Source organism: Apteryx rowi, unplaced genomic scaffold (assembly GCF_003343035.1).
Source record: "Apteryx rowi isolate R43461 unplaced genomic scaffold, aptRow1 scaffold_570, whole genome shotgun sequence".
Classification (NCBI taxonomy): Eukaryota; Metazoa; Chordata; class Aves; order Apterygiformes; family Apterygidae; genus Apteryx; species Apteryx rowi.
The window spans coordinates 369,242-381,055 of NW_020450839.1; the positions used below are offsets into that span (position 1 = coordinate 369,242).

At 52.1% G+C, this 11,814-nt stretch overlaps 1 protein-coding gene across 2 annotated transcripts; it reads right to left on the reverse strand.

Moving 5' to 3' along the window:
* Positions 1-1,188: 1,188 nt before the first annotated feature.
* AES (amino-terminal enhancer of split) lies at positions 1,189-11,630 on the reverse strand. 2 transcript variants are annotated; one of them, XM_026082284.1, is made up of 6 exons: positions 10,671-11,630; positions 8,763-8,826; positions 5,451-5,495; positions 3,549-3,611; positions 2,106-2,180; positions 1,189-1,430 (listed from the first exon to the last, which is right to left on the reverse strand). In XM_026082284.1, exons 1-6 carry the CDS (start codon positions 10,832-10,834, stop codon positions 1,209-1,211), a joined length of 633 nt encoding a protein of 210 aa, XP_025938069.1. In that variant the 5' UTR covers positions 10,835-11,630; the 3' UTR covers positions 1,189-1,208. The 2 variants fall into 2 exon arrangements, with proteins under 2 accessions (XP_025938069.1, XP_025938070.1); XM_026082285.1 differs by having other exon boundaries at positions 1,195-1,427.
* Positions 11,631-11,814: the final 184 nt, after the last annotated feature.

The window sequence follows — 11,814 nt, forward strand, 5'->3', positions numbered from 1 at the left end:
AGCATTACTCAGCAAAACCATCTGTTTTCTCCCAGCTATTCCCCATCTTTCTTTTGTGTGTGGAGGGGAAAGGGTGAAGGAGGAAGGGAGGGAGGAATTTAAGTCAAGCCAAAGGCCCCAAGAAAGCAGGCAGAAAGTCATGGTCTTAACCAACCTTCTTATTTCTTTATTTGAAAGGCACAGCTTGTACGTCCTCGATACAGCATTTTCAGTTCCTCTTATTATAGGTCAAGTGATTAAACACAAAAAGCAAAACAAGATCTCTCTAAAGGACTATATACAAACACCAGATTATTATTTAATTTTTTTTGTTCCATTTTTGTTTTTTTAGAAGACACGCTAGCGCACGGAAATAAGAACAGAGAAAGCTGCTGTATCCTCTACATGGGGGTGGGGGCATGGGAGGGGGGAGGACCAAGAAAGGATCTCATGCGCTCTGCCTCCTCCTTTGCCCCAGTCCTCTCCTTGCCTCCCGCACCCCTAGCAAGGCAGGTGCTATGCCACAGGGGAGCGGGTGGCAGGGACTCCCCCTCCAGCCCTAGCTCAAGGAGCAGCGTAAGAAAGAAACCTGGCGGCCAGCGAGCATGGTACTATTCCGGTGCTGCAGGACCGGTTAAAAACAGAGATACATGCAGAACAGCAAGGTGCCGGCCTGGTATTAGTGCAGGAGGGACATGGGGGAGGACAGGGCCAGAACCAGGGAGATGCAAAGAGATCAAGAGTGTTCAGAAGAGGGAGGTGGTGGCTTCAGGGCAGGGATCCTAGCAGGGAGTTGTGCAGAAACTGTTAGGATCAAGGGTCAGCTTTAAATACCAACTGGGGAGAGGCAGGTGGAAGGGAACCTCACAGTACCCGAGGAGCCAGGGCTGCCAAGCAGCCCCAGAGCAGCACAAGCCAGGCTCTGGCTCGGCTCTGCGATGGAGCAGGAGCAGGGATGGGGAAGCCAGGCTGGGCACAGGGAGAACATGATCGGCCACATGGTTACTGCTATGGCGCTTTTATTGCTGCGGAATGGTCTATCTGCAGGGACGACAGTGGGGGCATCCCCCAGGCACTGCTGCCCATGGGAACAGACCTGGCAAGCTGCCACCAAACACAAGCCCCCACAATTCTGCTGCGCAGCAACTAGAGAGAGATACTGCATCTTGCATTGAACCCGTCCCCTCCCACCCCCCAACAGCCCCCTCCCCCCATCCCCTCTATTCACTCTAATCCGATTTCTCCCCATCATCGTCTTGGTGGGCATCCCCGTCATGGCCGTTCTTGTCCTCCTTGGAGAGGTGAGCTTGGGAGCCCAGGGCCGAGAGCGAGAGGAGCCCCGTGCCGGCACTGACAGCAGGGAGGGATGGGGGCTGGAGGCCCACGGGGAGTGGAGTCAGAGGCAGAGCGAGGGCTTGAAGCTGCGAGAGCTGGTGAGCTTGAAGCTGCTGCTGTAGAGAACGATGGACAGATGGGAAGACGGGAGAGGGACATTGTCATTTTCAGTGCACTCAGACCCCAGTCCACCCTCCCTCAACCCAAGGCCCTGGGCTGCCCTGACAGGCATACTGCGCCAGCAGCCAAGCTCAAACCAGGGACCTCGAGGCAGAGTCCTGGGGAGCACCACAGGCACAGGCTATAAGGAAGAGTCTGAACTCCTTGGGCTGTGACAGCCTCAAGAGAATACCTGACAGTATGTCCCCAACATGACATACAGCCCCAGCCTACAGGGCATCTGGCCCCAGGCTTTGGCATGCCCCAAGGATGTGGTTAAAGCCCCTCTTGACCGCAACCCAGAACAGATGGTGTTTTCATGAAAGGGAGCTGGTTCCTGCTCAAAGCCATAGCTCCTCTCCTTACATCCAGCTGGGACAGAGCAGGAATCCATGCGACCCATGCCCACCTCATAAGAAGCCTGGCCAAAACCAGCCCCATGCAGCCAGAACCAGCTCAGCACAGCATTCACAGCTTCATCTTGGCAGGGTTACAGCAGTGCACAAAGAGCAGCCTGCCCCCAGCACACTGGGCACCTCTGCATGTCACAACTCCCCTGCCCGCTTCTGTCTCAGAGGCCAAAGGCACGGATGCCTCTCCCTCCTAACCCAAACTAAACATGCATCACGTACACGGATGATAGAGTTCAGTTCTGGCGCTGTCACCTGCTTGGCTCTTTCAATGGCTCCCAGGACTTGCTGCTGATGCTGGGGTGGAGAGAACAGAGGAGTCGGTCATTTCAATCTGTGGTAGTGAGGAGCAGACCAAGGCAGGGAAGGAGACAAAACTGTCTCATTACAGTTCTTCATTCAAAGGGTTAAGCAGGTCCCCTCTTATTTCCCATCCTCATCCTGTTCTGTACTTGCTGGCAGCTGCAAAGGCCCAGCAGTCCTTGACCAGAAAGGCTCTAAAGGCCTCAAAAATGAGACGCCCTCAAAAAGCCAACCCCCTCCCCCAAGAACCCTAAAATCAGACACTCTTGGGGAGCTCCCCAGTCCTTGGAACATGTCCTGGGTCCCAATCTGGAGCGGCTGGAAGATGTTCCTGTGGAGGAGCCCAACATGGCTGCTCCAAACACAGGCAGGAAGAACAGCTGTATCACGTATTTTAAAAAATAAAGGATGACGATGTTTGTTCCCCTGATAGCACAAGGTCTCCGAACACCAGCTCTGCCCACTTCACTCCAGCAAGTGGATTTTTCTTTCCATCTTGGCAGAAGGACAGGGTTGGGGAGGGGGAAGGGGTTGCATTAAGATGCAAAGGGCTTAGTTATTAGCCAGCTCTGATCTGATCAGCAAGCTACTTTGTCTTCCCTTCGAGCAGTGTGTGGGAGAAATACAGCCTGTCCCCCCAACTCCACAGCTAATCCAGACCAAGAAACACAGCCTCCACGCCACAACTAATCCTGACCACAAAAAACAGCCACAAAGAGTGTTGGAGTTTATGGTCCCTGAGAGGTGGTGTGGGGAGATGGACAGATACTGCACTAAAGGTGCTTCATCACCCTCCTGCCTCAGGCAGCATCTCCCTCCCCTCCCTTGAGCCCTCCCAATTAATCTCTCAGGGGAGTGGGAGGAGCACATCAGCCGCATTAATTAATGAGGCAGAGGAACCAGATCTCAAGGAGGAACCATATGGAGGTATTTTTTAAATAACCCCCCTCCCCCAATTAGCTGCCCGAAGCTCCCGCCACCCCTCACAGAAGTGGCCGATGACTCAGGAATCATGGGAGCAGTGAGAGAACAGAGCCCATCTTTGTCTGCAGCTTCCCAACAAAGGAGGATGGGACGGACATATTAGCCATAACCCAAGGGTCTGGGGGAGGGCTGCTTTTAAAGACTCCAAGCCAGGCTTCTCTTGACGGGCTCATCCCCATGCAGGAGCTTAGAGCAAGCAACAAGGTTTTCCAGACCTCCTGTGCCCTGAGTGAGGAGCTAGTCAGGAAGAGCCTATGTTTGACTGCCCAGGATGGATGTCCAAAGGTACCTGGCCTCACAGAGGGAACAGGGGCCTCCATCCCTTCGTCACCAAAGCACCCCCTGATTCAGGGTTGAGTAAGAACCAGAGGGAGTTACCTCTTGCGAAAGGTAGGGCAGGACCTGAGCACAAATCCCATTTAACCTCTTGACAATTTCAGCCTGGAACATGGAAAGGGGGAAAAAAAAAAAAAACAGAAAGAAAAGACATCAGATGAGACCAGAGTTAGCACTGGACTGATCATCCTGAGCACAAGCTACCCCAGCTTCCCTCCTTCCTGAGGCAGGGCCCCAAGCTCCAGAGTGAGTGGCCTAATAAAATTCACAAGTACACCTGAAAAAGCCTGACAGTGTCCTTGTGTGCATTGAGGGGGGGACGCGTGGGGGATTTTGCCCCTAAGGCCCCTCCCCAAATAGTTAAATAAATCAATGCTGCTGATTGCACAGAGCAAGTTTTCAATATTCTCTTCCCTCTCAGGGTTTCCAATATTCATTTAATGAAGTCAGGGGCAACCAGAGAGAAAATTTATTATAGACCCAGGTGGGGATGTGTTGAATTATGTTCAGCATGCAGACACAGACAGACATTTGTGCTGCTGCTGACACCCTCGCTCTTCCCTCGGAGACAGCGGCTGCTCAGAGTCTCCTTGGACTCTCCTCCACTCCCCTCCCCAAATCCAGAGCATTCGCCCGCTGCCAACCTCCCCGCAGCTGAGCTGGCAGGACAGAAACCATTCAAGGAGACCACAAAGACGGGGGCAGCTTCTTCACTAACCCCATGCAAGCAGGTGGCAAACGTGTGGGGTTTTAAATGCTTTTCTCCTAGGAAAGATGAAGCTATCAGCCCTTTGCAAATCACTTTCCAACAGAATTAGAAGAAATACAGACCTGAAGGGTTTAGACATGCACCAAAACCAGCAAGAGGCCCCAAACAGCACAAGTAGGAAGTTGCACAGGATGGGAGAGAATTCATGCGAGAGCAATGAGAAGGATTCATGGCTCAAATCTTTTTGCTAGCAGGCAGGTTTTCCCAGGGAACCCAGTATCACTGGCTCATCTAAGAGGGTGACTGGATCAGAGGCTTCAAGTACCTTTGTGGGGAGCAGAAGTGTACTAAAGGGCTTATAACTGAGCTGAGAAACGTACAGACAACTTTGTGACTGGAAGCTGAAGCCAGACAGAGTCAGACTCAGAGGAGGCTCATGTTGTTAACAGTGCAGATAATTAGCCACTGGGGGTAATTAACAACATAACCGCTAGCAAGGGTAATGAACAAACTTATCCAGGCTGCAACAGAGTCTCCTCACAGGGAGGTTTTCTTAGAAGTTCTGCAAACAAGTTATCTAATCACGGTTCAAGACAAATGCTGTCTGATCTGCAAGAGGATGGGGGTGGCTGGGGAAAGGCCAAAGGCATTTCCCACATACAGGCCATCATGAAAAGTCTTCCTGGACATTAAAGAAGGCAGCACATCTACAAGCCTACCAGGGACCTGGGAAACAGGACCGGAAGGGACCCCAATGGCTGTTTCCTGCACTCCGCTCTGGGCTCATGTTTATTGATTCCAAGATGGCAGCTCCGCACCTTCCCTGCACAATCTTGTCCAGGGCTTAAAAACCTGCTCAGGTCCCAGGGAAGACCAAAGTGTACCTGCAGCACAGAGTGGCTGCCAGTATGATTCCTAAAGGTGGGGGGATCCCCGTGTTTCAAAAGGGTTTGCAAAGGCAGCCTTTTGCCAGGGCAGTTATTTTTCCTCCCAACAGGAAAATTGTTTTTTTCCTAGACCTTAAAAAATAAACAAAACCAAAATGAAAGAGGGAGAGAGAGAGAAAGTGAACCTCCTCCACCACCCAGGAGCTACCAAACCCAAAAGCAGCTTCAACATTTTATGGGCGCATGGCATTTCTAGTCCCTGAAATACCACTGAAGTGACAGAAAGCAAAATACGGCAGACAACCCACCCTCCCCAGGAACTAGAGCTCTTGGAAATGCCCCTCCTACCTGTTTGTGCATTTCGATATTCAGCCCATAGGACATCTCGTAATACTGTAGAGCAGGGGAGAAGAGAATTAAAAAAATAAAATAAAATTATATATATATATATATGAGTCAAGTCTCCACAAGATAAAGAGGCTCCATGCACCAGCGCTGGGAACTACTAATGCTTTTCTAACAGTTTTCTACAAAAATTGGGCAAGGATAGAGGGAGAGAAGAAGCCTGCTCCCAGACGAACAAATACAGCAGAAGGCAAACAAACGCAGACACAGATCTTCTCCAGGTCTAAGGCAGAAGTATCCAAATCCAGGGTCTCTCTGCCCACCCAGCTCCAGCCTAGAACTGTTTCAGATGGAAGCCAGAAAACTTGCCAACTGGGCCTCATCCAACACCCCACACAGACACCCTTTGGCGCTCTGCATCAAGGTGAGCACCATTGCTTCAAACTCAAGAAAAGACTCATGGCTCTAAGAACTTCTCCTAACTATGTCCACGGCCAAAAGAGAGGCAGCTTGACTCTACAAACTTTGCCTGGCTGATATCCCAAAGTCCACGTGGCTGCTTCAGCAGCAAATGGAAGAGATCACAACTGGGCTTCATCTAACAAGTAACACATCCAGCTGCATGCAGCTCCAGCTGTTTGGGAAGAAGCTGTGTTTAAAAAAAAAGAAAAGAAAAGAAAAAAAACACAAAGAAAAATGTAGCAACAGGCAGCTATAGAGCAATCTATTGGCAGGAGAAGCTAATTCCCGACCCCTAGAAGAAGCTCTTTTAAGGCTGATGTTTGAGAGTTTAGAAATCTCCCTCAGCTTGCAGGCTGGAATCCTGACTCTTCCAAAGGAAAGAAAAAAAAAAGAAAAGAAAAGAAAAGAAAATCCACGTCTGCACTCATTTAATTCAAAGAAGAGAAGATTGCGTCCTTGGGGTTTTGGTACTGACTCCACAAGTCTGAGAAGCACCCAGCTTGGTATCGCCATTATTTTGGTCTGATTTAACACCACTGCTGGTTCTCAAGGTTTCTTTGCATTCTGAAGACTGGAGCAGGAAGTGGGAACTTAACCCCTGAGCTGCTAATTGTTACTTATTCAAAAATCTGAGCAGCTGCAACAGCTTCAAACATTCACAGAAGCCCTCCTCTTCGCTTCCTGTGACTTGCTGCTGGTTGGGAGTGACAGCAACTCTGTGCAAATCCAGCTTGGAGCAACAAAGCTGAAATCTCTAGGGCAGGAGCTGCTGCATGCTTCAGGCTGGTAGGACAGCAGGACCCTGTGAAGCCTGGAGTTCTACGTGATTAGCAAGAGCCCTCCCTCTCAGCCCTGCTGGTTCAGCTGACGGTAACCTGAATCAATTCTGGTGACTGTCAGCATTAAAGGAGGGTGGGGGGAGGAATCTCACACAGCCGCACCTGGAAATGAGTCTCCATGCAGGCTGCAAGGCTCAGGAAGAGATCATTTAGCAGTGAGAATGGGGACAGAATTAAAAGCCTGGCTTCCCCATTCCTTTACAATGAAACCAGTGACCTGTTCTCCTTGGCACCCACCCCAAGCATGCCCTGCTCACTGCAGCCTAGGAGTCTGGACACACAGACAGCACAGGAGTACAGACAGAAGAAAGCAGGGGTCAGCTCTGTTATTTCTCATTTAAAATTCATAATTCTTCTCTGAAGAGCTGCTGTATTAATTTCTACATCTTATCTCTTCCTTCCAGGGCAGGTGCAACAGTTGGCAGACTGGCGCCAGCTCATCTTTATGGACAGCATCGCAAACTCCTGTTAACTCCTTGATAGGAAAGCAACAGACCACAGCCTGGCCCTGCATCCCTCACCTGTGCTACAACGGGCTCTTCCATAGGTGGAGTGACAGAGGCATTACCTGGAAGCCAAACTGTCATCCTGCCTACAAGGATATGCCCAAGTGTTTCCTAGAGGATTTCTTTCTTTAGAGAGCTCCAGTTAAGCCCGCAGCCTGCATGTGGCACCACTTCTTACGCCTTTCCCAGGCACTGCCCTGGGCTTTGCACACTTCTTTGTGCTGGGACACTCACGCACACCACAGGTGAGAAGTGCCAGCACTTCGTACTGTGGCTCCGCAAGGCTGGTGGGGTCAAGAAAAGGTGCAGAAGGCCTGAATTTTTGCACAGCAGCCGATTCCTGCTTCCAACTCCCACCAGACTTATGTGGTTTCCCAGCTTTGCAACTTCTCAAAGCACAACTTCATCTATCACTTGCCGTGACTGTCTCCTGTCTTCCCAGCAGGGCATCTCCCAGAGTCTCCAAATGTCACCCCACTGGCACCTTGCAGCTCTTTCTCAGGTATATAAGAGCTGTTATTTTCCTCAAGGCACAGAGAGCAAGGTCATGCAGTCAGTCAGTGGCAGGGCCAAAGATCTTGACTCCCAGCCAGGGCTCAAATTACCAGATTGCCTATCCCAGCAGCATTTAAGCCTCAAGCACTGTCCAGCTCTCCCCAGTCTCTCTCTGCTCCTTCCCTTCTTTAGGCAGGAGCCACCTCTGCTTCTCCAGGGGTCAGTTAAAAGGCTGCCCAGGTTCTTCTGCCTGCAGCTTGCAGAACAAGGGCACTTGCCAGGCACCAGGTTATCAGAGCTGATGCACAGCTAAAAGATCCCCAACCACCCTGACAATCTTGCTCTGCTCCACAGGGCCCCACACATCTGTTCTTCCCACTGTCTGTTATACTAAAGCTGTTGGGGCAGGTCCTGTCACAGGCTCCAGCACCAGTTCCACAGGCTGCTCTGCCCTGCATGTCCTCTCTCAAGTAAATTTGGTTCTTCATGCCCCATCGCCAGTTAGCTCAGGTACAGCACTATCCCACGGCAGCTCTACCATCCCTGCTAGACTTTTTGCACCCTCAAGTACCTCTCACTGCTCCTGGTCTCAGGGCACATGCTCCACACTTGGCTGTACTGTCTTGGGCCAGGTCTCACTCTTTCCCAATCAATGTAGGGGCATGGAATGAGTCCTTCCTTCAGTCTCAGCTGCCACAGGAACACAGGACTGCAGGGCATCAGAGGCAGACACCCATCACCACCAGTCAAGCAGTAACTGGGCCCATCAGTTTTCTACATCCAACAATTCTCTGCCAGTTCCCTGCATTTCAACAATCCACTGCATGTAGACAACACGAAATACCAAAATAGCCCTGCTTGCAGAAAAGCCGACACCAACCTTGCCTACAGACCTGCCATTCCACGGGGCAGCAGCTCTCTGCCACACAAAACCCAGACATGAGCACCTGCTCCGCTGTTAAGTCCCCGCCCATGCCACCCACATACTTTCTGCTGCCGGGGCAGGTTCTTACCATGACGTAGTGACGCTGCATCTCCGATTTCTCACTGGCTAGTTTGTCACATTCCAACTTCAAGCTGAAAAGCCAGAAAACAGTAAGAAAACCAAACAGGAGGTAAGAAAGTCGGTTATCACAGAGCAGGGAACAGCTGCTTCCTGTGTTTTCTGTGCAGCACCTAACAACCCCATCCCCAGTCGGTATGGCTTCTCAAATGCCACCATTCAAGCACTAAAGGGCAGATCTGAGCTTTGGCCATGCTGTGTTTGTACAGCAGCTATCTCAATAGAGCCCATTCTCAGAGTCCTACCAAAATATAAGATTACCATTAAAGAGAATCTAGCAGCACGAGGCTGTCCACCAACGAGCCATTCGGACACCGACATGCCCGCCAGCCAAATCTTGCCGTAGCACTCCTTTTATAGGGAAGAAGAGAGGCCGGACAGAAGCAGTAGTCACTGCTCAAGAAGGGGCTTGGCTTTCCTCAGTTGATCACTGGCAGAAAGGGAAAGCTTCTAGCATAGGCCTGCTTGCAGGCTCTAGAAGTGCTTTATACAACTTAAAAAAATAAAGCCACATCCTTTCCCAGATGATGAAGGGGAGGCCCAAGTGCAGCATATCCCTCCAGAAGAAAGGATTTTTTCTCTACTAGGTTCTTTGCACCCTTAAGAGAAAATGCTGCTGCTCCCAGTGTTTTATGAAACTCCAACTCACCAGCCAAGCAACTGCAGCCAGCATGTGCTGTGGTTTTATGTTTCAAACAAGAAACAGCTTCACCTACACAAAACCTGTTTCTCTTCTAGCAGATTACTTCCAAGTGTATGTGGGGGGGGGGAGGGAGAGCCTCCCTTTCAGTGGACATATTTCTTGGGGTCCCCTGTTCCATCACTGCCACTGCTCAGAGGTGGCTATTTCCTGGAGTCCTTCCATTTCCAAGCTGTTACTATGACTGCCTCCTGCCAGAATGACACCGCTACAAACCTATGACCCAGCTGTCCAGCAGAACCCAGGCCAAGGTGAAAGCTACATAAGAGAGTCACAGCAGGGTTACAGAAACTGCCATAGCACTGCGGCCACAGAGGTGCATGCCACAACCAGGTCTAGCAGCCTGCTGGACCATGACAGAGGCCACCACTGAGTTGATTTAAGCTCAAAGTTTTCTGTTTATTCAAGAAACACACGCACAAAAAGCAACAAACCATCACAAGCCAACTTGCAGGTCAGCAGAAGTATTTCCACTCTCACATGCACAAAAGCGGAAGCATTTGGATTTAAGTGCTCCCTGCAGCATTTGCAATCCAAGAATGGCAGCCAGCGAGAAGAACTGAGGAGAAACTCCCAGCAAGACACGGGAGGCCTGGCAAGCCTCTGTGCACTCCTGGCTGAGCAACACACAGAGGAAAGTCCTTGGCTGGAGAGGGAAGATTGAATGTTCTCCTCTCTAGGCTCCTAAACGGACATGATTAATCCCTTCCCTGAGGTCCCGTTTCAGCCAAACATGACCCGAGCTGTACGATCAGGTCTCTCCCTTAGTGTTCCAGTTCGATCCACACAGCAAGGCAATGGAGCAGAAGAATCAACGCGATTCTTCTATGTCTTGCCACCTCTTGTCAGCCCAGCAGTAAGGCTGCTGAGCACTCAGTGCAGTTGTCCCTGGGGAGCCCAGGATGGGCACTGCAAGTTTCTCCTCTCTTGTGGAGAAAGTCCCCCTGGAAGGTGAGGGGAGGAGACTCTGACACAGGCCAACAAGGTCCTGCCAAGCATATCTCACCATCCAGCGCCCCGGACGGCACTACCCAGGGCAGGGGTGCCCATGGGTGCTTCTAGTGGTTCTCAGCTCTATGGAGAACGATGTTCAGGGTTCTCTGTTCTGAGACAAAATCATGGAGGGCCCTGGGACCTGTGACACGCAGGAGCACCCACCTGTGATACTGGGCCTGCAGGAGCTGGAACTCATCTTTGATCCGGTCACAGGAGTCAGAGGTTGTGAACTTCAGCTGTTGTGGCAGGTGAGAGGAGCCCTTGAACAACACATGAAACAGCTTTGGGCACCAAGCGAATGCAGGGGTGGGAGGAGAAGCCAACATGTGCTCCTTCCCACCAGCACAGCTTCCTCCTCAGCTACCTAGAGGTGCCTGTGCTGGCCTGATTCCACCACCGCATCCCACAGACACTAAAGCACAGACTTGCTTTTTCAGCAGTCCATCTAACCAGGAGCACAAATCACTTTAAAAGCAGGAATGAAGCTGACACTGGGGAGTCAGAGAAGGAGGTGACACCCCCAAGGGCCCTTCTAGGGAAGCAGCATGGCCAGGCCAGGAGACATGCCCAAGGTCACCTGCAGGAACTCAAAGGCAGGAGTTTCACCTGGGTCCCTTTTCCAGGTTTTACCTCCACAGACACCTTGCACTACAGACAGGGAAATGGAAGTGGGAGGAAGCTACTCCAGGGGCCAGGACCCACATCTCTTGCTCGTACCTCATCCCCCCCGAGCTGTCCTCTCCCTCAGCTGGGAACAAGTCCCAGAGCTCTAACCACCAAGCCACCCGCTGCTTTCCTTAACAACTGCACAGTAACCAGGGCATCTCTGCAAACAACAAACACCCCACGCGTGAACGCGAGCCAGGACCGTGCGGAACGCCCTGGCGGAGTGACGGGGGGCCAGGGCTCAGGAAGGGGAGGAGACCCCCCCCGCAAAGCCCCCCGCTCGCTGCAGAGAGGAGGCAGTCAGCCAGTCACATCAGAAGGCAACAAGGGCTCCTGCCAGCACCGCGGGGGGGAGAAATATTGCAGCAAGAGCCCCCGAGCGCGGGATGCTGGGTCCGCGGGAGCGCCGCAGCCGCTCCGCCAGAACATGGAGGCGCAGAGCAACCGCTGGGACACGGCGCGCGTCACCTCCGAGGCGCCCTGCCCCGAGCCCCGGCTCGCCAGAACCGCCGTCGGGGGCTCCACCGCCAGCGCACCCGGCACCCCCCGGCAGCTCTGCCCCCCGCGGACCCCCAGCACCCCCCCACGCACCCCGAAAACCCTCCCAGCAGCTCCGCTCCCCACTGACCCCCGACACCCC